Here is a 27,175-nt window from a genome sequence, read left to right on the forward strand (position 1 = left end):
TCTATGTTTCCAAGTTGCCATGTGCATGACACCTAAGGCTTGTTTATGCCCACTTTGGAGCCTGTATGCCATTCTGCATTATTTTTTTCCAAAACCAGTAGATAACAGCATTATTTTCCTCAAAACTAGTAGATTACAGCAAAAGTCTAATTCTTCTTTTGACATTATCATAGACTTCAAATACAGCAATGTGAAAACAACCAGATATTCGGTATTTTATGATTATAATTACCACATTAGTAATATGATAATTAGTTTTCTAAAATAGATGTGTTTATTGTCCTTCATGACTTTAGTTTTTTATGCTTACGTTGTATTTGTTGAACCCTTAGATCCCAGAAGAAAGTACCATGTAAGGTTGCTTGCTTATAACAATATGGATGAAGGATACCAAGCAGATCAAACAGTCAGCACACCGATTTGTGTTTGTAAGTAACTTAAAATATCTTTACAAGAAAGTTATGCCAAATTATACACAAAATCATTTACTATCTATTAGGGGGCGTGTACACAAGTGATTATCACAAAATGCAAAGTGAATGAACGAGAGAGAAATGTAAATCAAATCACTATATTTGGTATGCATGCCCTTTACCTTCAAACAGCATCAGTTCTTCTAGGTACACTTACACGCAGTTTTTGAAGAAACTCGGCACAGAGGTTGTTCCAAACATCTCGAAGAACATCTGTGCATATAGGCTTACTCAAATCCTTCTGTCTCTCCATGTAATATCAGACTTGATGATGGCTCTGTGGGTTCCGTATCATCACTTTCAGGACTCCTTCTTCTTTACGCTGAAGATAGTTGTTAATGACATTGGCTTTATGTTTGGGGTTGAAGTCAATCAGATGCCTTCTATTTTTGAAAAAAAAAATTCTTACTTTGCAGCATTATTCCCACACCTGTCGAAAACTTTAGCTCAGTACTGTAGATCTGGTTTTCATCAGCTAGTGCTGTAAAGATAGCACCCAAGGGAAGGCATGTGATATGCTGAGCCTGCACACAACATAGCTGCACTGACTGGTATGATTTAAGCCAAAAATCCATCTAGGCTTCTTTTTGTGCCAATAATTGGCGTATCTGCGGTAGCATAACAACTGCTTCTAACTGATGAAACCTTACACTAGTTGGTATGTTTATTAGATGGCCTTAAAGCTGCACTAAAAGCATGCTATAGTCACATAGGTTAAAAAGGACACATGTCCAGCATGTTCAACCTTTTTCAGAACAATGACATATTCAGTACTGGATTCATTATAACTCTCAATCTCATTTGTCATTAAATAAGCATTTTAGCCTGCTTTTATCTTATTTTGCCATTACTACCTCTTGGGGTAAGGCATTCCTTGGTATAACTACTCTAACTGTAAAGAACCCTTTCCTATATTAATCTTTAAAACCGCTTTGCTCCAAATGTAAAAGATGTCCCCTGATCATTTGTATACTTCATTGAATAAATAAGTAAAGTGACAGTCCCTCTTAAAGGAAGTCTGTCACATGCATTTTGCATACCCAGCTTTACTAACAGATGAAACCAACACTAAATTTCTTATCTTCCTCTTTGCTGCATTTTCTTAAAAAAGCAAATTAAACATTTATTTGTGCTTTCCTGCATGGTATGTAAAATTACGTTTTGACTGTTCGATGAATGGTTTCACTGAGAAACTTTATTAGAGACTCACTCCACTACAAGCAGTAACCACATCTTCCAGGCTGTTGATTAACATCTCCTTCAGTGTCAAGCAACAGCCTTGAGGGTGTGGTTAACTTTAGGGAGGAATGAGTCCTGGATCAGTTAGGCAAGGGAGCCAGCCATTGTAGAATTAATCTACATACCAAGCAAGAAGAGCAAAAAAATGCATTTTCAGGAAATTGCAGTGCTGAGGAAGATAAAGTAGCAATGGATTCATCGGTTAGTGGCACATTATACGTAAGCTGGATATGCAAAATACATGTGACAGACTTCCTTTAATATTCTAGCTAGCTGCCACGCCCAAACCTGAATCCCATATTAGAGATGGGCAATATTAAATTTATTGAGCCTGGTTATTATAGCTGTATTTATTATCACTTTACAGTTCCCAGGAAATGGTGATGATGATTTCATGTCAGTATCCGACCTATACATGTGTGATAAGGTGCATTTAGACACAAAGATGATCGCTGAAAAGATCATTTTTGCATAAACTACTACTTGGTACTAATGCCTATTAGTACCAATTAGTAGTGTGTGAGCCGCTGGGTGCTGTATTCAGGGAACAGATCACCCGATGTTCTCTGAATACATTCCCTTTGTTCTGCCGCAGGGCTGACAGCTGAGACAATGTAATCAGCGCTTCCCGGGCAGAACACAACGTGCGGTCCATCTTATCAGCTGTACTGCTGAACGATGGATTTCATGCCGAACTGAAATCCATTGTTCAGCAGAAAAGTGAAGGATGGGCACATTTACACCCAACGATTATCGCTCAAAAGATGGCTTTTGAGTGATAATCATTGTGTCTAAATGGGCCTTTACTTATAATTTTTATCACTCATGCTTTACTAATGTGTCTGTAAAAAATTTTGTCCGTCTGTGATTTTTAGATTAGTTGTCCAGGAAAAAGAAAAAATCAGGTCAGCAGCTTGGGGGACAATAGAAATGATGCATTGTTTGAACACGTATGTTTGCCACAACTACGTTTTCCAAAACTTTGAGTAACATTGCAGCATTTATCATATTGTAGTCTTCTGTATAGCTACTTCCCTAGCCACAACAATACTAGCAAACGGCTACTGTACAAATAGAAAGCGTCTTACTTACTTTACCAGTCATAGCTTAATTAGGAAATGAAAAGAATTTAAAAATGATAATATTTCAGAGTCTCCAATTTGGTAGTTATCTTATATCTAACACAAAAATAATTTTTCATTTTTTTTCTTAAATAGCCATCCCTGATCACATGGTTCCCCCTCCTCCTCCGCCTCATCATCTCTATGCCAAAGCAAACAGCTCTTCTTCCATCTACTTATACTGGGGGCGACCTGCATTTTCCTCCGGTCAAGCTATAAACTATACTGTGCGCTGCAATCCTGTGGGCTTGCAGAATGCTTCTTTAGTGCTTTACCTCCAAACGTAAGTACAGTATCACTAACTTTGTCTATGTAGCCTGCTACCAGTAGACAATCTGCATATGTTCTATTTATCTCCAGAACTACATGGAGGAAACAGTGTGCAGCCTTAATTTTTTTGTAATAAAATCTTTATGCTACAGTATATAACTATGTCTTAGATTTGTGATATGATATCTGCTTGATATTGTCTGTTGAGAGGTCAGACGCTCCAATATGATTGCTATATGACAGTTTATGATAAAGTGATACAAACATACATTGTAGAAGCCGTCTAGTAATGTGATTTTCCACATTACCACCAGTTCTAACAATATGTATTCTGTTCTTTGTTTCCACAGGTCTGAGCCTCATATATTAGTTCAAGATCTTGAAGTTAATACCAAGTATGAATTTGCTGTGAGGCTGCATGTAGACCAGTTGTCAAGTCCCTGGAGCCCTGTGGTTTACCATTCCACACTTCCAGAAGGTATGAATAATGGAAGCCATTTACTCTTAGAGAGTAGTGAACACTCCCATAGGCCTTCTAAAAGAAAGGCAGCTTGGGCTGCTGGATGCATGGACATAGAGCAGTTATTAGTATTAGTGCTGAATACTATTATGTGGTGTGTGGATCAGGATGTTTAAGGGAAGAAAGCTCTTTCACTGAACAGAATAATTTGGCATTTTGCCATTAATTAATGATAATAAACCCAATAACGATAATAAGCTATTTCTATATGCACCTCTCACAAACCACAGAAGGACTATAGGTCTGCAGACACATCCTGTGTCTTCATGTGGCCGGTCAGGGAAATCACAGGAAATCTGAATATTCCCCGGCTGAACAGTAATTTAATAATGGGTTGATCCATCTTTTTGGGTGATCAGAATTTTCAGATGTTGAGGAACAGATTCCACAAGTTGGCAAACATCCTCCATACTCAACTGTAGCTCAATCCCACTGCAGCAGCTCCGTCAGTTGGTGCACATTTTATGGATCAGTCGGTGCAGATGTCTCAGCCTTTTCTGGCATATCCCAAACATGTTCAATGGGGTTACAGTCTGGTGAGTTTGGGGGCCAAGGCAGCTCCGGCAATTCATTGTCATGTTCCTCCAACCAATCCCTAGTGATCCGAGCTTGATGACACAGAGCATTGTCTGGTTGAAAGATTGCACTCTGGTTGGTGATGACTTTCTGAAGATGTGGATATAAATGGTCAGCTAACAGGTCTCTGTAGTGTTCACCATTCAAAGATTGTGGTATGATGATCAATGGTCCTAGACCATGCCAGCAAAACACTCCCCGACCTGTTAAATCCCAGTGGTGCACTCATGGGATATGGTTTCATGCTGTTTACACCAGATGTGGACCAAACATCATTATGGTTCAGCAGGAAACAGGACTGCCATCTGTCCTAGGTCCATTGACATCTTTCCTGTGCCCATGCGAGGCGTTGTTGGTGATGACACAGAGTCCTCAAGGCACCCTTGTCAGTCTACAGCTAGTGAACTCCAGTTGACACAAGGTACGCCCCATGGTCTTTGTAGAAATTTGTATAACTTCAAAGCTGTTGTACTGCTGGGCCAGTTAGTCCACTGTGGCATGTTGTTGCTGAGATAACAAACGTGCCACCCGTTGCTTGCTCCCAGGATAAACCACTTATGGACTGCTGCTGTGTGATCTTCTGTCAGATGTCTGTTCATTGTTCAACTGGTCTTGGTATACTTTTGATATAGTGGTTTGGGAACAGCCAACAACTTTGACTGACTGTTTCAGAAATACTGGCACCCCACCTTTGGGCACTAACAATCTGCCCATTGTCAAAGTCACTCAAGTCACCATGCTTACCCATGATTGCCAAATATTGCCTTTGGCTGCACAGAGGAGAAGTCAACACATTATCAAAGAGCAGATTGTGACAGGGCCATCACATGGTACAATGTTACTGATCACAAGATGTAATGTGCCTGCTGTTCCTAATAATGCAGTGTATATACATACACATGTCAATTTCCTAATATATAAAGGTCAGTATAAGTGAACATGCATCTGAAGTGTGCCTACCACTAGCACTTGTCTTTCTCATCTGTGATCTGATGCTGTTATTTGCTACTGAAAGTATTTGAAGTAATTGAATTGTCTTCATCTCTCTATCAGTAAAGAGAGCACTATGGGTATATGCCAGTATTGTCTTTAAGAGACATATCTTCGTAGAAGCCAAGTACACCGCCCAGCCTGCACACTCCGATGTACTAACAGACTCATGCTAAATACCCCTCTAATATGAACCTCACATGCTCGCCTTCAGGACTTCACCAGAGCAGCACCGATCCTCTAGAATGCTCTTCCCAAAGGCATCCGGACAATCCTCAATGCAAGAAATTTTAGACGCACCCTAAAAACGCACCTCTTCAGGGAGGCATACCAAATCTCCTGACCTAGTCCCTCTGCCCCTTTTCCATGGCTCCCCACACCTTCCACCCTGCCTATCACATATGACCTCTATCCCTGCACCTCCCTCACCCTGTTTGCTTCCTAATAACTGATTTCCACATGTAATTCCCATATTGCCTGTGTTCCCCTATGCCTCACCTCCTCCCTTCCCCCGGTACCTCCTATATCACCCCATCCCCTTGGGTTCAAACTGATTGTATACCGCATGTAATCTGTGCTTGAAAGCGCTGTGGAATAAGTTGGCACTATACACATTAAGATTATTATTATCATTAGAAGCCTGTGAGCCGTCGTCAACTGATCCACCTGTTTTTCATTGAGTCATACTTATGTTGTGCTGGATATTCTTCTTTTCATGCAGCTCCAACCAGTCCGCCTGTGGGTGTCAAGGTGACACTGATTGAAGAAAACACCGCTTTAGTCTCCTGGAAACCCCCTGAGGATTTGGAGTCAGCTGTGACCCGTTACACATTATTATATGCTTCTAGAAAAGACTGGGCTGCTAGCGGGTGGCAGATCATGCACAGAGATGGTAATTCATTTGCTGCTTTCTTAATGTTTATGTGTTAATGATATTTTTAGACTTGCTCTAGTCCTTTTCCTCTTTCTAATGGCCCATTTACATGGGGCGACGGACGGCTAAATGAATGCATGAGCTCTGACATCAAGTTGTTAGCACTCATGCAGAGCGCTTAGACAGGCAGACCGCGGCTGACTTCTCACTGGCTACTCGCTTAGATCCATATTTAGTGTTGAGATTCACCACTGTTCTTTTCCTGCTCTGACATTTTATGCACAGTATATGGAAGTATATATAGCGCCTCATTAGTAAGTAGTTTTATTACCATAATTATTAAATATTTATTACTTTTCTTGGCCTTGGTCTCAACCATCTTACTTGAAATCATTAGGATGTGAGTTCATTAAGAGCCATCAATGCTGCAGCGATGAATTCATTAATGAATTAATGACCTCCTGTGGACTGAAACACTCTGGAGGTTTGCACACGTGTCTTTTTTTAATTTAAAAGTTATGCACAAGCAGCCTTAAATCTGACTTCACTGAAAGTCAATCAGACTTGCAGTCTCTTTACTGGTATTTGATCAGTGTTTTATAGTGTGAAAGTCTGTGAAGTATCTAGAAGCCTGACAGTTTTATAACACTATAGCAAAGGTTATGTCACAAAGGACAAGACACAGCTGCTACAAAGAGAGTCATGCTCAGCTAACACCTCATAACGTGGGGAATTCTCTGGACAGTTCCTATCCTATGGAGCACTTTCTTATTTCTTTGATGTAAACAGGCTCCAAAAAAAACTTGATGGCTAAATCATTAGGGCTATGCATCAGTCATGAAATTATAGAAAAATGGCTTATTAGGTGCTATTCACTTCTTCGTCGCCCGAACCATCAAAAGATGGACACAAGTGGCACCTAATGGACGTATAACGGGAATATATATATATTCTTGTACTTCACAGAAGGAACAAAGTGCTAGTGTATACTGATATATCTATAAATGCCGGGAGATTTAGGTTGAGCAAAAAAAAAAAAGAAAAGCAAAAGTTAAAATTTAGAAAGGGCGAGGTTACTAAAAACTGTGCAAAAACCAATAGAATAAACATATTTTAAATAAACATTAGCAGGGTACCCCTGATACAATAACAACCTGTACAGTGCAATGAGCAAGTGACAAGTAAATGTAAATAAAAACGGGGCCATTGTCTTCTTTCTGCATTTAATGTATAGTGAAAGTTAATATAAATGTAATGCTTACTTTTGTGTATGGCAAAATGGCACCCTAAAAAAACTACAGTTCATTTTGCAAAAAACATGAACTTATGCAGTTAAGTCAGTATAAAAATTAAACAGCTATGACTGTTATAGCTATGAACGTGAGATGGCGAAAGAAATACCCTTTATTCACCATATGAATGAAAGTACAGTGCCTAAATTTTCATCACTGAAATGCTTAAAATGCACATTGGGTTTGTTCATGTTCTTTGGTAGAAATGACAGGAAAAAATTCATGTTACTTAGAGAAAAAACATATCTAAAAACTGCAGCAAAAAGCATGACAAAAACATTAGGGGCGATACTATTAGTGTAAAGTATACTGGCTGAATGAAGGAAGTTGAGTCATAAGGGAACTTGTGTGAACTTATTAGACAAGGGTCCACTTAAAACGCAGTTAGCCCTGCATAATACAATAAGGGAACTGGGAAAAATCACATTTTTTGTGTATCCCCATAAGTTGCTCTTCAGGCTACAGACTGTTTACAAGAGCCTATACTCTGTGTCCCATCAAATGATTGTAGGCTGTAGTAATATTATTCTTCATTTTCCAAGCTCATAGATTCCATTAATATGGTATTTGAAGATTTATCAATGAGTATAATTTTTGGCTGGATTTCCCCTTTAAGCTGAAAATAGTGATGAGCAAATTTTTGAAAAGTTCGGTTCTGCTGGTTTGCCAAATTTTGGGAAATAGTTTGATTCGATCAAAATTAGTTCAAACCAAACCAAAACTTCACCACTACTCCTAAAGCGTGTGTATAACACTGTGCAAGAGGCATAAAAGCCCTGTATAATACTCTTATATCAGTGTATCTAAGTACTTCTGAGTTGTTTTTAAGGCAAAGTTAATGGGAAAAAAAGAATAAAAAAGTAAGAAGGAAAATATTCTTCTTCCTTCTTCTTTTTCCTTCTTTGTTCTTCTTTCTTTGTTTTTTTCTGCCTCCTTCTATCTTTTTTTTCCCTCTTCTTTTTTTCCTTCTCCTTATCTTTTCTTCTTTTTCCTTCCTCTTCAGCCAAGATGAGCCGCCCAAGGCTCAGGTTCTTGCCAAACTGAACTTTTAGCAAAGTTCAGCTCGAAACAGAGTTCGACTGTTACAGTTTGCTCAGTACTACTTTGAATATTTGACTTTTTTAGATAGAACCTGCAGATTTCATATAGACCTGGCCTATACTCTAGAATACAACTAATTTTAGTTACCTGTTCAGGCCAGCAAAAGATCAGTCTGTCTATGTAAGCTTGAGCCTGTGTGACCTTTGATTACTCATAGCTTGTGAGTGTTTTAAAATATTCACATGATTGCAGGGACTTTGTGGATAGTTCCTGAGAATGCTTGAACTTTTTGCTCCATAGAATAATACAATAACTGTAGTGTTTGCTACGTATCTTTATTGTTAAGCAAACATTCATTTTTAAGTACAAAAAAGATAAGGAAAAAATACAAGCTAATTATTGACTAATTTCAAGGGTGACCTGATTTTTAATGGCTGAAATTTATGCACAGTTCATTATTGAAGTAAATAGAATCTCAATCTTTTAACATCATACTAATTAATCCAGTTGATTACATGGTTGGTATAGCTTGACCACATTGCTATAAATGAATAAAGATGACCATAGTACTCTGATTCTTGTTCCATATATAGGGTATTTTTATTCACCAGAACATGTCCTGTTTGGAACAAGAATTAGTGTGCTGTGGTGTGCTTTATGAATGGTTTTCAATTCGCCCACAAATGGGACTGTGTGCACCTCCTTCTCATTATTAAAGGGGAATTTCTATTACTTGCTACTATGTACTTTATCATTTTACTAGCAGCTGAAAAATTAAAACATTCAAAGGGATTCTGTTCCTCTGTCATTTTGTATACATGTGTGTATATCTGAGTTCAAGGACTTGTGTATCTGTAACTCCTACTCGGACTTTGTCTGCCTGTGTTAAAAAAAAGCAGAACCTCCATATAGCCTGTAGTCCTTATATCCAGACTCAGGGAACAATATAAACATATAGTGTAAGACTGCCTGTTCACGGGTGCTTTTGCATTGCATTCCCCGCGGCGATAATCCAGATGCGGGGAACACAATGCACGCTTTTCATAGCATTGCTATGGAAAGCGCAGCCCCTCTGTCCACGAGTGGAGAATCATAGCGATTCTCCGCTCGCGGGCTGCAAATCTCAGCATGCTGTGAATTGCCGCAATTCTCCGTCAGATAGGCCCACCGCGGAGATCCATCTGCCGGCTCCTGCTCCTGGGCAGTGGCTGCCGCGGTTAATCTCCAGTGGACAAGAAGTCTAATTGCAAACTTTCTTAAAACAAGCAATGAAGCTTATTTAAATTTGAAGTTGTGAATGAAGTGTACATTTTGATGCTAATTCACAGGGGCGATAACCATGGCTCTGCTGGAAAATCTTTCACCTGGAAATCTCTACCTGGTCAAGATCTCAGCTTCCAATGAAGTAGGAGAGGGCCCATTCTCAGATGCAGTGGAGCTAGCTGTTCAACCCAAGGAGGCCGTGCGCAGCAGCATCAAGTCCAAGCAGTTAAATTCTGTGAACAGTCAAGGTCAGTTTGGACATACTTACAGTAAACAAAGTGATACAGTTTTATTATTTGCTTGGAAGCACAAATTCTTTTAGACACGCATCTGTGGCTTTATGTCTGCAAAGCAGTTCTCTGCTCAGCAAAGACAAATGATCCCAGGCTAAGGAGAACTGTACTGATTTACAATATGGAGGGGAAATGCCGTCATTGTAATGTACCTTAAATAAACAAATTAATGACAGTGATTTATTTTAGAGATGAAAGTGCAAGTCTAAATCATATATCACAGAATGTTCAGTTCCTTGCAAGACATTACAGATGAGCAATAGTGGATGCAGAGTTTTGTAATTTATTCAGTGCTTTGTTGATTTTATACACTTTTCAGGTTTTGTTCTTCTGTTTGGAATGTGTAGATGTTTAATATGCAACCTAGAAATCTTCCAGAATTATGGTATTTTTAAACACCACATTTACACAGCATAAGGCCTCTTTCACGCGATCGTTGCGCCTTCACGCTGCCTGCATCGCAGCTAAAAATCTGGGGAATGAAGAATAGCCACAATCGATTCCAGACCATTCACTTGGGTGGCTGCGGCGTATTAGTGAGAATATGCGATGCAGCACGGAAATCTCGCGGTCGGCAGAAATCTACAGAATAACTTCAAATAGTTAAATGGAGCCAGCTGTAATTTTTTGCAGCGTTGAACGCTGCTAAACTTCCTCCCCCTCCCTTTTTTTCTGCTCCCACAGAAGCCTATGGGACCCACCACCGTACCACCCGTAAAAAATAGGGCAAAACCTATCTTTTTACGTATTAAATCGGTCACGGATGTTTTACTATTTTCGGCGCAATGTTTTTAAGTGGCTGAAAACCTCTCATCTGAATGAATACATTGGAAACCAATGCTTCAGATGGTCACAATTTTTTTTTATGTGGCTAAGTTAGCCGCGTAAAATGCTTGTGTGAATAAAGCCTAAAATTATGGTTATCTATTAATTATCAAGGAAGCTCCTCTTCCTTGTATGTCTTAAGGCCCTTTTACATGTAATAAGTGTCAGACAAACGATGCTGTTACACAGGAGTGAGGATCGCTGGATCGCTCACAGAGCAGCTGGCAGGGAGGTGGGGCGGCTGGAGGAGAGTTCTCTCCTCGCTCTCCCCCATTCACTGTAAGCAGCGGCTGTTCAGTACTAAACGGCTGCAGTTTACACTGAACTATGGTTCAGGATTTTAGGAATGCTTAAAACTGAACAACTGGATGATTCTTGTCCAGTCATTCACTTTCTGCATACTTTTACATGGGATGATTATCGTTCAAAACCTCACAGGAGTGCGGCAGCCTGAACAACCAGAATGATAATCATCCCATGTAAAAGGGCCTTTGGTTGTTATGGATAGAATAGTGATATGAACGTCTTAATCAAAATTTTGAATATTGTAAGAGAAGCTGAGCAAATTTGAGGTTTCCCTCTTGCATAGTTTGAAGGTGATGGTAGTTTACGGTAACTGATGATTTTGCTCTGTGTTGCATGAATGTTATGGGCCAAACCAGATATCCTAGAAAATCCATAAATCAATGTTACAATAAATACATCTGAAATCCACTTCATTTGATACTTGGTTAGCTTTGTTTAAATGGAACAGGTGATATTTATGGACAGTGTAGGCCAATTGCGGACGAACATTAGATTGCAGTCGAGTAGACCTCAGAGTGGAGATCAATACACCTTATGTGCGGCCGCCAGGCTGTTCTACAGTTCGTACAAACACAGAAATGGAAAGCTACCCTTATATCAAGTCATGCTTCACTTTGCCTGTTACCATCTTTTCTAGGGACATGCTCACTGGTGAGTCATATAGACACTTTACAGATTTGATCAATGCTATTAGCGAAGGTGTGAATTATACATTCCCTGATAGCTAGCAGAGGGAAGATGCAGTGTGGTCATTCATTAGGCCTTATGCAGACAACCATGACGGGCTCCGCAAGCGGAATACCGTAGCGGAGTCCATCATGGCGCCCCCCCCCCCCCCCCAAAGACCCCATACTTACCTCCAGATCCGCTGCGCGAAGTCCTGCATGACGCTCCGGTGTGCATGCACAGTACAGCGCATGACGTGCCGGCAGCGTCATATGATGTGGCTGGCGGTGGGCGGGGCGCTACAGCGGAAGTATAGCGTGACGGGCGGCTTCCATTGTAGTTGGAAGTCGCACGTGTGTATACCCGCAGCAAATAGGACATGCCGCGGGTAAATTCACGAATTCGGCGGTGGAATTCGCAGCATGTGCATTGAGCTATTAGGTTCAATAGCTCTGGCGAAACGCTGCAGGTTTCCGCCGCATAAATCTGGCCGTGGGCATTAGGTGGAGATCCGCCGTGGGATACCGCCGGCCGGGAGCAGGAGCAGGCAGACGGATCTCTGCTGTCAGCCAATCTGATAGATAGGCTGACCGCGGACAATCGGGGTAAATTCGCAGCATGCTGCGAATGGCCGTCCGCGAGCAGAGAATCGCAAGGATTCTCCACTCGTGGACAGGGGGGAAGCGCTCTCCATAGCAACGCTATGGAGAGCTTTCACTGCATTCCCCACGGCCGGATGATCGCGGGAAACGGAATTCAAACCCGCCTGTGGACAGGCAGCCTTAAGAAGGCATTGTTGTGGAGCAATGAGAATCAGTAACTTTGGATGCTATTACTACTATAGGGGTCCTGACACATCTGAAAAAGGAGCATGTAAAAAAATTGTAGAGTTAACAACAATTTTAAATATGTGGCATCGGTATTCAGAATTTACCATATTGTATAGACTTTTTGGTCCATATGTTTGTGTTTAGCTAATATATACTGGAATGTACCTGAATCTTTAAATCAGCTGTGCTTGTTTTTTTAAGTACATGCATTTCTTTCCATATGTTAAGATGCACTGTAAAACCTTCAGTTGTATATTGTGAAGTTTATGGTTGTTATGTTTTACTGAAGATCCAATAAGAATTATCTGATTTAGAAAATAAAAGTATTTCAAATCTAAAGATGGTTATTCGGGATGAGCGAGTATACTCTACTCGCTAAGGCACTACTCGCTCGAGTAATGTGCCTTAGCCGAGTATCTCCCCGCTCGTCCCGAAAGATTCGGGCGCCGCCGCGGGGTGGGGAGCTGCGGGGGAGAGCGGGGAGGAACGGAGGGGAGATCTCTCTCTCCCTCTCTCCCGCCCGCTCTCCCCCACTCCCTGCCGCAACTCACCTGTCAGCTGCGGCGGCCCCCGAATCTTTAGGGATGAGCAGGGAGATACTCGGCTAAGGCACATTACTCGAGCGAGTAGTGCCTTAGCGAGTATACTCGCTCATCCCTAATGGTTATGTACATTAGTTGTATGTCAGTCGAAGCCACTGATTTTAGTGGTCCCGACTCTCCCTTGACAATAGATGTCGGGAAAGACAGGTCTGGCTTGTTTGATTTCACAGTGGATAAGCCACTGCCAGAAGTGTCTAACAGAAGTTTGTTCTCCTCTATCCATTAATAAAATATGCGCACTCGACCAGGTATACATGTGTACGGTGGGTTGGAAGAAATCGCTGTTGGCTGAATGAGAGTTCAGAGAGTATGGCCACCATAAGATTACATTTTCAAGGGGAATTGTTTGTCATCAGTCTTTGCACTGATTCAGAATAAAAAAGGAGACATTGTAAAGATATACAATATTATTTTACTTTTGCTTGATTTGCATCAGGATAATTAAGGCTTTTAATGTTTTTTGTTTTTTTTTCAGATTACTTTTATCACCTGGACCAGAAATCAATTACGGGGATTATTGTGGGAGTGTGCATTGCGTTGACTTGCATCCTCATTTGTGTGCTTATATTGCTGTACCGTAGCAAAGCCAGGTTTGTATGCGAGTATTAAAAAATGACTTTATTGGGATGGAATCATGAATTGTCTCATTTTAATGTTGCCTTCCACTTGTAAAGATTGGTTAGATTAGTACTTTGCATAGGTTTATGCTTCACTAGTTAGCTTTTTATAGACTACAGTGGCAGTACAATGTACTGCAAATCACTCAGAAGCAGGACAACTGATGTAAACCAGCGTTTCATAAAGGGGTTGTACATTTGTAAACTATTGAGCGCTGCAGAATAACACCATCAATAGTAGGTCAGTGAAGGTCTACCACCCGGAATTTTCCCCATTTAGCTGTTCCCTGGACCAATGTACTTCTGCTCTGAGCTGATTTCTGCAAAAAGCAGTACCATGGCAAGACTTGGTGTTACACACAAAGTTCTTATTGAAGTGAACTTTGTCTGTAATAGCAAGCTGGACCATGCCGTGGAAATGGAGATGTCTGTTTCCTTCAGAAATCAGTGCATGAGCACACTAGACTACTGAACAGCTGTTAAGAGAGGGACCCGGGCAGGGAATCCCTGATGATCTACTGTTGATGACCTGTACAAAGGATAGGCCATCAATAGTTTACAAATAAACTACCCCTTTAACCTTTTTTAGCCAGTATGTCAAAAAGTGAGAACTTTATGGAGTTTTCTTATGTAATGTTGTGAAGAGTATAGAGTATGGTGTGATCAGGGTAAAACATCCAGCTGAAAGGGATCTTGTGGACATAAATAACTCCCTAATGAAAGGGGTCGGGGTAGGATTGTTATGATGACCAGGTGGGGCACAGTCAAGCAGATTCCATCCAGATACAATCCTGGTGCTCCTACTAACATGTCTGAATGCAGAAATCATTGTTCCTTTGCACGGATTGGCTATAACAGATAACCAGTTTGAGTGCCATTGAGAAACAGAAAGAAGTGATGCCTGTGGGCAAAAGATCAAATATTGGATCACTGAGCAGTTAAAAAACATTGCCTGGTCAGATGAATCCAGATTTTTGTTGCAACATGCTGATGGGAGGGTCGGAATTTGGCTGAAGCAGCATGAATCAATGAAACCTTCCTGTCAGGTATCAACAATCCAGGCTGGTGGTGGTGGAGAAATGGTGTGGGAGATATTCTCTTGGCATATCCTGGGTCCTCCCATACCTGTGAGTGGATGCTATGACAAATTGCTGTAGTTCTGAAGGCAAAAGCAGCTTCAACATGTTACTAGATAATAAACTTTCAGCATATATGTATAATTTGAATTGGGGGTATATTCCTCTAATGTAACTGTGTAATACATGTGTTGCCTACATGTATTATAATATTAAACAAAACTGCATAAATCAATTAGAGGTTGTAAAAAGAAGGATGCTATTGTTGTTTTATCCAAGTTTACAAACTTCCAGAAATTGATGGGCACCCTGTATCGGTCTTTTTACCGCAATAATGGTTGATGTAGTTTATTTTATATATAATGTTATTTCCTTCAAAATTTTCAAAAGAAAAGCCCCTACGCACGTCCTAAAGTTGTCACGCTCTATTAGGTCTTGTAATACTGAATTCAGTCATTTATCTTTCAATCAAATTAACCTGATACTCTACATGGTACCCAAGTCAAATGCAATATTAATTGCAATGCAGGATTACAATACATACTTACAGTATATGCCATTTCTGAGTCTATGGCCTCTTGCACATGGGCAGAAATTTGGCAGCGGGATTTCCTGTAGAATTTCCACCCATGCCCACTGCCATAGGATTAAATTAGATAATGCAATCCTATGCAGACGGCCGCGATTTGACTGCGTGAAAACTTGTGCGGTAAACAAATCATGGCATGTCCTATTTCCGCGCGAGCCTCGCGGAGGCCTGTGCAACCGGCACATAGAAGAGCGGAGCCGGCAGCCAGCACATAGCAGAGCAGAGCCGGCAGCCGGCACATAGCAGAGTGGATAGAATTCTTGCAGTGGGATCCGACCCGGTCATCTGCAGGAAGCCTATGGAAAACGGAAAGGCAACATCTATGGTGGCTGTAATGGTGACTATTAGTTGTTATCACTCAGTATATTTTACCAGTGTTGTAGATCAATATAACTCAGAAGTAACTGAATAGAATGTTAAGGGACGTCAGGAGAAGGAAGGCTTTTTTTATTTTAGAGGGAAATTATTTTTAAAAATGTCTTCTAGGCTACAGCATTTACCACTGTTATAACTGGGCTAGTGGATGAAAAAAAACTTAAGAGGTGGAATACAGCAGTATTCTGCCAGCTAGGCACCGTATAAAATCCGATCGTTTCCTAAAAAGAAATGTTGTATTTTCTGACCTGCAGGAAGGCAACCATTGCAAAGATTGCTCAACAAGGAACTAATGGAATGCCTCATTCAACTACTTTAATTTCTCACGGGACTCAAGAAAGTAAGACCATGGAAGAAATTGAAGAAAATGCAGATTCCTTAATCCCTACTGTTCAATTAAATCACTACCTAGATACAAAGGTAAAGTACTTCATAAAAATAGTAAAACTGAAATAACTTTTTAGTTTGGCCCAATGCTAAAAACTTTGAGGTACTCGCAGTAGAATATGAGGGAATTACTTATTAATTCCTTGATACATGGGTTATTGACTGACAAAATCTGTCCAAGTGCAGAGCAGAATATCCGTAGAGAATTTAATTTAGGATTGGCATAGTTTCCAGTCTATCAGTAACGTATAGTTAGTTCTATGACAGTATGTAGCAGAGATCCACATCCTTTTCTAGCTTGTGCACCACTTTAAACTTGGGAAAATAAGAAATCATAGAATTGCAAATATCTGCAGATATTTTAGTGTGAAATTTGATGTGGTGGTCATAACTAAGGGCTCCCCCGGCAAGCCATACTGCTGGACTGACGAGCCACATGTGGTTCCTAAGCTACTGATTGGGAACTCCTAGTCTATATTACGGATCCTATTTGCTAACTGCATGTTATAACTTTTGCCAGCTGAAATGCTTATGTTTGTAGTTATGTTAATATGTATCTGCTTTTTATTGTAGGGTGGTTCAGATCTTGTTATTAATGGATATGGACCGATTGTAAAGAAACACACAAAGAAAAAATGGTTGCATTTCAACTGCAACGCTAAAGACAGTATGGGACATGTAAGCAGTTATGGTGTCAATGATCAATACATACCATATTTATTTATATACTATAATGCCCTAATGTTGTTTTTTTTGTTGGTTTTTTTTTGCACAGTCCAAAAGAAAAATTGTTAAGTCTTCCTGCTTATATCGTCCCGGCACAACTATACTGAGAGGAGAAGATGAGTCTCCAACATCACCTGGTCATCCTGGCACTTTCCAGATGCGACATAGCATAGCAGCAGACACAGAACATTCTGGAAACAGCGAGGAGAGCCATGAAACCAGCGATTCTGGGCGGTATTCCCATGAGTCTACTGATGAATTTCATCTATGCTCTGTTATCAGTACCTCACCGCCCACACCCAACTCATTCAGTGTTCAAGAATGTGGAAAAGATCCTACCATTAGCAGAAATGGAAAGCCTCCCAATGTCTGTTCCTGAGGAACTTCTGCTGCACCCAAAATGATCCAGACTCCCTAAACATTTCAGGAAAAAAAAATCTCTCACACTAGATATTCCAGCAATTGGTATCTGTTCGAAGGACAATGACAGAGCAAAAATGCTTGAGAAATCCGGTCTCTCCCATCAAATACATCACTTTTCTGACGAATGTTACATTGGGTAAATCTGTTGACATTGAAGGTTGGTTTGCTGGATGGTGAATGGCTTCGAAACTCTCGAGGTTTTATGCCATTTGTCTTTGTTGTAAAGGGACGTCAAGTAGTCTCTTTGATTTATGTCTACCTCAGCTGGTCACATTATGAACTCCATTTCGCTGCATTTGTGTTTGTTGGTCTCCCCTTAACCTTTATCCAAAGTACTTCCTAAATGTTTGTTTGTTACTTTTTATTATTATTGTTTTTTATGTGCGATGAATGTGTTACTTAAGGAGTTGTAAAGGCAATACAAATATATGGCATCTTCCAAAACTCTTCTTACATATTATGAATGTATAATGTTATAATGAGCTCTCACTACCTTATTGAATAAATGACTACCTCTATCTATCTATCTACATATATATATATATATATGATTATAATGTCTTGAAGGAGACCAAGCTTTCTTATGAACAGTTTTCTTATACTAACAGTCGCTACCTTGTACGATACTTTTATAACAGTTGTGCCTTTTGAGTATCTCCGTTATACAGAGCTGCCTTACTGCAAGGATTTCAGGACATCACTCAGGATGATAATAAGATGCCTGAATTCCTAGAACTGTATTGGTGAATATTAAATCCCAACCTTTCTGTTTATTGAAGCAGTGATCTACCTATAGCGTACATTTTTACCAATATTAATATGACAGCCTGTATAACCGAGTTGCAGTACTGACATTGCCTCCATGGTACAGGCCAACCTTGCTGCTGGGATCCGTAAACTGGATATCCACCAGTAATCCCCACAAGTGGACAGTAGAAATTACATGTAGGTACAAGTCAATGTATTTTATTACTTTTGTTATTTAAACAATGTAAAGTAAATGTGTTGCTGAATCTCAGGGTGAACCTTTCACCTCTATTCAGTAAATGGTGGAAAAATCAGTAATTAGACTGTTTATTGCTGATCCAGTGTTAAACAGAGCTTTTGGAAAATGACATATTATTTGGCTATTACGGACTGTTGCCTTTACAATTCCTGTTTTATACTACCTCTTTTTTAAATTGATGTACATGTTCATTTCCTGGACTCAGGGAATAGTGTTTTTGTGTCTATATCCCATGTATATATGGGGCAAATGTGACAGGGTATCATGCTCATGTTTAATTCTGAAAGGAGATGAAGTAGGTCAATTCATTAGCTATACTATGAAAGGTTACCTATCACCTATGATGCCTTGTGAGTAGGGATTCTATGGATATATATATATATATAAAGCCTACCATTGACATTCAATAATTGTAGGTCAATCGATCTTCCAGCCAACAATTTGAATGGGCTAAAGGGCCTTTTACATGGATCAATGATTGAGCATGAATGTTTGTATGAACATTTGCTTGCCCCATCATTGGTTGTGTGGAGCTGCACCAATCAATAAACAACAAGTAGACACTCATTCTTCGGTTGATGGCATGTATCGATTATTTGCTAGTCCATCAGTTGATTGTCCGCACCTTCACACGGGCAATGATCGTGTGAACAGATGTTGTATTGACTGTTCATTCACGATCATCTGTTTGTGTAAAAGACCCTTTTTTCTCTATTAATGTGCCTGTTTGGTTGGATCAGGTATATGTTTTAGTTCCATGAAGAAGGAGAGAAGTTGCCATATACTTTGGCTAAATCCTATAGAAGTTATCTTGTTGATATTGCAGAAACCAGTAGATCTGCCAGAAAGTATTTAACCCTTTCCAATCCACTGTCTGACATCTGAAGACATTATGATTTAAGGCTGTATAGCTCCGATGTTGGAAGATGTCCGTTGGGGTTCTCTTACTGTATATTGCCAGCCTCTCTGCTGTCTGAGCCTATCCAACGTGTCACCTCATGCAGTACTGGCTTTAGCCAGCAGGTAGCGCTGTTGTATAATGGCAGAAAAAGAGTAACCCCCCCCCCCTAGGAAAATCAGGATACAAATTGGATTGGAAAGGGTTAATGTACATAAGCAACTTGACACCTAATAATTAAAGGGGTTTTCCAGCTTTAAACTATTAATGACCTATTTTCAGTAATAGTTTAATTAATTCAATGGAATCAGTGCCCACAGTATCAACCCGGGATATTGCGAAGTGTACAAAGCTGTCTGCTTCTAGCTCAGTACACCATGACAACTGATTGGCACCAGACACCTACTGATCGACTGTTGATGACCTATCCTGAAGATACTGAAAATTATCAGTAGTTCAAACCTGGAAAACCACTTTAAGATATGGGTTCAGATAATCTATTTTACCTTCATCTAACATTCATATGCACTGTAGTTTAGTAAGCTGAGACCTCGGAAGTTTTTATTTATACTGCACTACTTCTTTAAATGTTTCTGGGCCTTTCATGGAGGGGACAAAGTGATCAGAGTTAGGGCTCCTGTCCACGGGCGTGATTCCGCCGGCGGTAAATCGCCTGCGAATCAAAGCTTTTCATAGCGTTGCTATGGAAAGTGCTGGCCCCCTGTCTACGAGCGGAGAATCACTGCGATTCATTGCTGCGAATTGCCGCAATTCTCCATGGTCAGCCTATCTGTCAGATAGGCTGACAGCGGAGATCCGTCTGCCGGCTCCTGGTCCCGGAGATCCGCTGTGGGATACCACAACACCTGTGGACAGGTAGCCTTATCATGTGTCTATCTAGTTCCGTTTTCACGTTCCTTTGACCATTCTGTTCCATTTGTGTCAGTTTTTAGGCACAAATAAACTAGCTCTCTGGTGTAAAGAGCCTATAGACTGGCACACAAACTCTCAGCTCCCTGGACTTTTGCGTATATGATTGTTTGGTGGTAGTCACTATCATCTGAATTTTCAGATTTTGTGTGAAGTAAGATTTTTCAGTTCACTAAGAACGTGTCTTCACATTAAATTGAAGGCTGCTTTGTCACAAATAATTTCCTATAATATGGCTTTTTTCTGTGTGTGACTGGGGAACTTTAACATAATTTTAAAAACCTGTGTTTTTTCATACCAAAGATTGTTCTTTATATTTTAAGGTATAAAATATTTTTTCCACAAAGAAAAAAAAAATCTACAATTTTCTTGTTGGCACATCTGCCAAGTAGTACCAGTAGTGATTGTCTTGGCATGATCAATACAGTCTGCATTTTAAACTACCTCAGACTTTAAAAAGTCATGTCCAAAAACCTCCAAGTTACAATTTTAGTATTTAGCTATTAGCTCTTTATTATAACAGTATTAGATTGCCTATTTTTGAACAAATTGTTTTATATGCTAAGAGAAAAACATGTAACCAAAGATTTATTTTTAGGTCATGACTTGCTGTTTGTTTAGTGAACAGAAAGCAGCTTTACTATAAAGACTTCCTATAGTGTTAGATGATTTGTGTATAACTGTTCACAACTTGTGATCGTCAGTTACTTGCTAAGTAGATGATATGCAGGGGTAACCACAAAGCATAAACTGTTGCATTGTTAAAGGGGTTCTGTCATTACAATCTGTATTTTTTTTCTCCAGTAAATCTGCCCCGCTGGCACAACCTGTGGTAAATAACACATATAAAACGTTTTTTTCAGAAGTAGTACTTACCTAGGCTTCATTTTTCACCTCCATGCTCTGTTTACATCTTCAGCCCCTCCTGCTAGAAGGTCATCTCCCAGCACCCCTTGCTGTGCTGACCACTTCCGCCCTCACAAAGCTACTTCCGCCCATCCAGTGCAGTGAATAGTCCTGCCTGCAGTCTACCAAAATCTGCTAGTGTTTCTCCCTGGGTCTCTGAACACCCAGAGTTTCCCAAGGGCCTCCAGATCTTCCCTGCAATCTCACAGTAGCCACTCACTGTAGTCACTCATAGCAGTCACTCAAAGCAGTCACTCATAGCAGTCACTCATAAAAATCACTCATAAAAATCACTCACAGTAGTCACTCCACATGGTAAAAACAGGAATATTCCCCATGCAATGTATTGTATGAGTGTATGTATATATACATTTATCTATGCGTATATGTATCAAGATGTGTGTGTATAGATATATGTATGCATGTGTGTGTGTGTGTATATATATATATATATAATATAAATATATATATACACACATACATACACACACACACATATAATATGTATAGTAATATATCTACACACTGCATAGGACATGTACGTTCCACGCTTACACCCATGTGCGGCTGCCCTCAGAGAGACAAAAAAGTGCACAAAAGTGTGCGCAACTGCACTTACATCTGTATAAAGCTGGTCTTATTGTATGTATATATGTATGTCCTGTTGTACCGCCTCTAGCTTGGATACAAGATGTGATACAGGGGGCATGCAGTCTCTAGTACCCTGTTGTACCACCTCTAGCTTGGATACAAGATGTGATATAGGCGGGCATGCAGGCTCTAGTACCCTGTTGTACCACCTGTAGCTTAGATACAAGATGTGATACGGGGGGCATGGAGGCTCTAGTACCCTGTTGTACCACCTGTAGCTTAGATACAAGATGTGATACAGGGAGCATGGAGGCTCTAGGACCCTGTTGTACCGCCTCTAGCTTGAATACAAGATGTGATATGGGGAGGCATGGAGTCTCTAGTACCCTGTTGTACCACCTGTAGCTTAGATACAAGATGTGATACGGGGAGCATGGAGGCTCTAGTACCCTGTTGGGCCACCTCTAGCTTGGATACAAGATGTGATATGGGCGGGCATGGATACTCTAGTACCCTGTTTACTACCTCTAGCTTGGATACAAGATGTGATACAGGCAGGCATGCAGGCTCTAGTACACTGCTGGGCGGCCTCTAGCTTGGATACAAGATGTGATACAGGCAGGCATGGAGGCTCTAGTATCCCGTTGTACCACCTCTAGCTTGGATACAAGATGTGATACAGGCAGGCATGAAGGCTCTAGTATCCCGTTGTACCACCTCTAGCTTGGATACAAGATGTGATACGGGTGGACATGGAGATTCTAGTACCCTGTTGTACTACCTCTAGCTTGGATACAAGATGTGATACGGGTGGACATGGAGGCTCTAGTACCCTGTTGTACTACCTCTAGCTTGGATTCAAAATGCGAAACGGACGGGCATGGACGTTCTAGGACCCTGTTGTATCGCCTCTAGCTTGGATACAAGACGTGATATGGGTGGGCACGCTGCCACTTGGGATGCATTATGCATTGACACTTGGGGGTCAGGATAACAGCATGCTGACAATAGAGGGCAATGTATAGCTTTATGTCTTTGGTGATGTTAAATTCATTCTCTGTGGCTGATTTTACACAAGTGAGCACTATATCAGCACGAGAAACTCAAACCAATATCTCGCATGGCAAATATGCGAGTGTGTCTGCCAGTGCAGTGCGCCTTGTAAGAACAATGCTTTGTGATGTGCGTATGTGTGTATCATATATATACACATACATACATACATACATACAAACAAACAAACAAACAAACACACACACACCGCTGTAGGAGCAACTGTAAGAAACAAAATAAATGGTGGGAATACGGCGGCCGCCTGATCTTTCACGCACATAGTATTCATAGGGGAGGTCCTATATTTTCTCGGTCAAGTATTAACGAGAGAGAAACCACAGTAATCATAGGCTTAGTTTTGTCCCAATATACGGCCGTGACAATCATGGCCGCATAAGGGAAGAAAATTACATTCGCCTGAAACCGCCATATACACACACACAGACAAATAAAGCTAGATAGATATATGTGTGTATATACACATAAACATATAGATGAATAGACGCGGATGGATAGACGGGCAGACGCAGACGGATAAATGCAGGCGGATAGACAAATAAATGCAGACGGATAATTACAGACGGATAGATGGATAAATACAGATGCATAGAGAGATAAATACAGACGGATAAATACAGACGGATAGACGGATAAATACAGACGGATAGACGGATAAATACAGACGGATAAATACAGACGGATAGACGGATAAATACAGACGGATAAATACAGACGGATAGACACAGACGGGTAGACAGATACAGATAGCATATATATGCATATAAATATATATATATATATATATGCATATATGCTTTTATATATATATATATATATATACTTTTATTTATATATATATATATATATATATATATATATAAAAGCATATATGTGTGTGCATATATATATATGCATATATATATATATGCATATATATATATGCATAAATATATATATATATGCATATATACATATATATATATATATATATACACACATATATGCATATATACATATATATATATACACACATATATGCATATATACATATATATATACACACATATATACATATATATACACACATATATGCATATATATATGTGTGTATATATATATATGCGTATATATATATGCATATATATATATTTATGCATATATATATATATATATATGCATATGCATATATATATATATATGCATATATTTATATATGCACACACACATATATATATGCATATATTTATATATGCACACACATATATATATATGCATATATTTATATATGCACACACATATATGCTTTTTTATATATATACTTTTATTTATATATATATATATATATATTTATATAAATAAAATATATATATGCTTATATGCAGAAGCTTGCATTTCCATTGGCTAATAGAAATATATTCTGCCTGACAACAGTGTCAGGGATACATTTCTATTGGCCGAGAGGCAGCAGAAGCTTGCATTTCCATTGGCTAATAGAAATGTATTCTGCCTGACAACAGTGTCAGGGATACATTTCTATTGGCAGAGAGTGTGCACGTGTAAAGTGCTCCCAGGCGAGCGCGAGCGCGCCGCTGTCTCGCGCATGCGCAGTCGTGTGCCGCTTTCTCGCGCGTGCGCAGTCGTGCCGTTGTCTCGCGCGGCTACCTTCATTCCGCGCTTCCTCACAAGACAATGTACGCACACGTCACTAGTGACGTATGCGTACATTGACCTGAAGGAAGCGGAAGGTAGGCAGTGTACGCTTTTTGACCGGATGGAAGAAAATCGGGTGCTGGAGGTCACGTGACCGAATTGACAAGCGGCTCCAGGAGAAGATGTGGGATAAGAAGAAGAGGTAAGCAGGCTGCCTGGGGAGCAATAGGTAAGTATAAAATTTTTTGTTTTTAATGACAGAACCCCTTTAATCTTTGAAATAAGTTTTCTACTAGGAAATATGCAAAAAATAGCATAATGCAACACACCCAGGTGACATCTGTGAGCAGTTTCTAAAAAGTAGATACGTTATGTAGGCCGACTCATCTTATGAAAATAGATGGATGAAAAAAAATGACTGCAAGAAGACAATGTCCAAAAGGTACCCCGTTTCCCCCAAAATAAGACCTACCTTGAAAATAAGCCCTGTCCTGGTTTTTTAGGGAAGCTTGAAATATAAGCCCTACCCCGAAAATAAGCCCTAGCTGCATTACATAAAGAAGCAATACATTACCTAGCAGGCTATATCTAGGTCCCTCCCGCTGCTCTTTGGAGCTCTGACGCGCTTCTTGCAGTTCTCATTCGCCCACAGAAGATCACTTCCTGGTTGTGGGAATCATAAATCCCACCTTGGTTCATCAAACACTGCATTGATTGGCTGAGTAGTGGTCGAAGAACCAATCACAGCCATTACGTTGTGGAGGCGGAATTTATGAATTGGCCAATCAATGCTGCAGCTCACCCAATTTTCAAATCCTGCCTCCACATTGCAATGGTTGTGATTGGCTGAGAAGCAGTCGAAGAACCAATCAATGCAGTGCTCGATGAACCAATCACAGCCATCGCATTGGTTCACCGAGTACTGCATTGATTTGCTGGGTAGTGCTTGAGAACCAATCAGAGCAATTGCTTCCTGGAGGTGGAATTTATGAATCCCATAACCAGGAAGTGATCTTCTGTGGGTGGCCGAGGACTGCAAGAAGCACTTCGGAGCTGCAGAGGGCAGCGGAAGGGACCTGGACCAAGACTGCTGGGTAGGTATAATAAGACATTCCCTGAAAATAAGACCTAGTGCCTCTTTTGGGGCAAAAATTAATATAAGACAGGGTCTTATTTTTGTAAAAACACGGTATTGGAACAATATATGTGATCTGTTCTGGATGTGTCTTTACCCCAAATGAGTGGCTATAGAAGTATATCAGTGTCATCTAGTTAAGTCCCCAAGGGCCATTGGTTCACTGAGTCCTGCCAGATAAGAAGCTATTTTTCAGTTTCTACTGAATATTTTGGCATGTGCTGCTCCAAGCTTATCAAATGATTTAAAAGATATTGCATGGAAAGTCTTCACCAGTTTATATGACTAAGCATTGCAGCCTTGTCAATAGTAAAAGTGATTTATAGCATTGGCAGGCTACTAGGCATACTATATGATCTATGCCTCATTTAAGCACAGCATAGATTTGCTTTCCAAGCATCCGCTAGTGATCAATGTGATCTAAAGCTAAGATGTAAAATCAACAGGTTACAGATATAAAATAAACAAATATGTAAAAGAAATCCGCACTCATAAGAATACTGATGAGTCCAAATGGCCAATTGGCAGAAGAGATGTTCGTAGACACTTACTTTGAAGGAGAGGGGTGTGATGAACAGATGCCCCCTCCTAATAATGATTAGCACAGGTCTCATGTTCTGGATGTAAAGTCCACAGCTTGAGGCCTCAGTTACACGGGCGCATCGGCATCCGTACACCGGCGCCGATGCGCCCATGTGACTGACAGCTAGAAGACCGCCGTCTCTCTCCAGCGCTGCTGAAAGAACACATGACTGGCAATGGAGACAGTCACATGTTCTTTCCTCCGGCGCTGCAGAGTGACGGCCGTCTTCAGGTACGTCCGTCTCCTTCCTGCAGTAACACGGGCGCCGATGCACCCATTTGACTGAGGCCTTATTCCTAGTAGCAAACAAATAGACATTGATAATCAGCAACGCGTTTCGGAGCCACAACTGCTACTTTTTTAAGCCCAAATCTACGGTGATCTGAATATAATAATCATTGATAATGCAAAAAAACACAGAGTGAGCATACGTATAAAAGAGTGGGGGAAATAGGTATATTTATAAAATCTATATAAAAAACAGGGTTCTAAGTTCGTGTGAGGGTACTCTGTCTTTTTTGAATTATTAATGATTATTATATTCAAATCACCATAGATTTGTGTTTGAGAAAGGAGCAGTTGCGGCTCCGAAATGCGTTGTTCATTATCCCTGTCTATCTGTTTGCTATTAAAATTAAATCTGTGGACTTTACATCCAGAACATGAGACCTGTGCTTATCATTATCAGGAGGGGGCTTCTGTTTATCATACCCCTCTCCTTCAAAATAAGTGTCACGAACATCTCTTCTGCCAATTAGCCTTTTGGACTCATCAGTATTCCTATGAGCGCAGATTTCTTTTACATATTTGTTTATTTCATTCTATGTTCAAAAAAACTCCTTGGGAGTTTATTGGATTTTTCTGTGGCTGTCTTGATGTGGATGCCTGTGAGGGCATAGGAAGACTGGTCACTTGTCAAGCCAGGACTACAGGTGTGGAGGTCTGACCCCAATTGCTGCGGTTTCAGATGTCCACGCCAAGTAAGTCCTCTTTCTTTTCCACATTTTGAATTTGTGTTCTCTGTGTTGCTATCCGATTGTTACTACCAG

At 40.3% G+C, this 27,175-nt stretch overlaps 1 protein-coding gene across 1 annotated transcript in view; it reads left to right on the plus strand.

Moving 5' to 3' along the window:
* Nucleotides 1-17,689, plus strand: part of PRTG (protogenin) — a 101,441-nt gene extending 83,752 nt beyond the window's left edge. The window contains exons 12-21 of the mRNA XM_066589967.1: nt 333-428; nt 2,930-3,116; nt 3,454-3,581; nt 5,911-6,081; nt 9,725-9,907; nt 11,384-11,389; nt 13,657-13,771; nt 16,093-16,258; nt 16,799-16,903; nt 17,001-17,689. Coding sequence (XP_066446064.1) covers nt 333-428; nt 2,930-3,116; nt 3,454-3,581; nt 5,911-6,081; nt 9,725-9,907; nt 11,384-11,389; nt 13,657-13,771; nt 16,093-16,258; nt 16,799-16,903; nt 17,001-17,330 — 1,487 coding nt within the window. The 3' untranslated portion in view covers nt 17,331-17,689. The remainder of the gene's footprint in view (nt 1-332; nt 429-2,929; nt 3,117-3,453; nt 3,582-5,910; nt 6,082-9,724; nt 9,908-11,383; nt 11,390-13,656; nt 13,772-16,092; nt 16,259-16,798; nt 16,904-17,000) is intronic.
* The last annotated feature ends 9,486 nt before the right edge of the window (nt 17,690-27,175 follow it).

The sequence above is a fragment of the Eleutherodactylus coqui genome, chromosome 2, assembly GCF_035609145.1.
Source record: "Eleutherodactylus coqui strain aEleCoq1 chromosome 2, aEleCoq1.hap1, whole genome shotgun sequence".
NCBI lineage: Eukaryota > Metazoa > Chordata > Amphibia > Anura > Eleutherodactylidae > Eleutherodactylus > Eleutherodactylus coqui.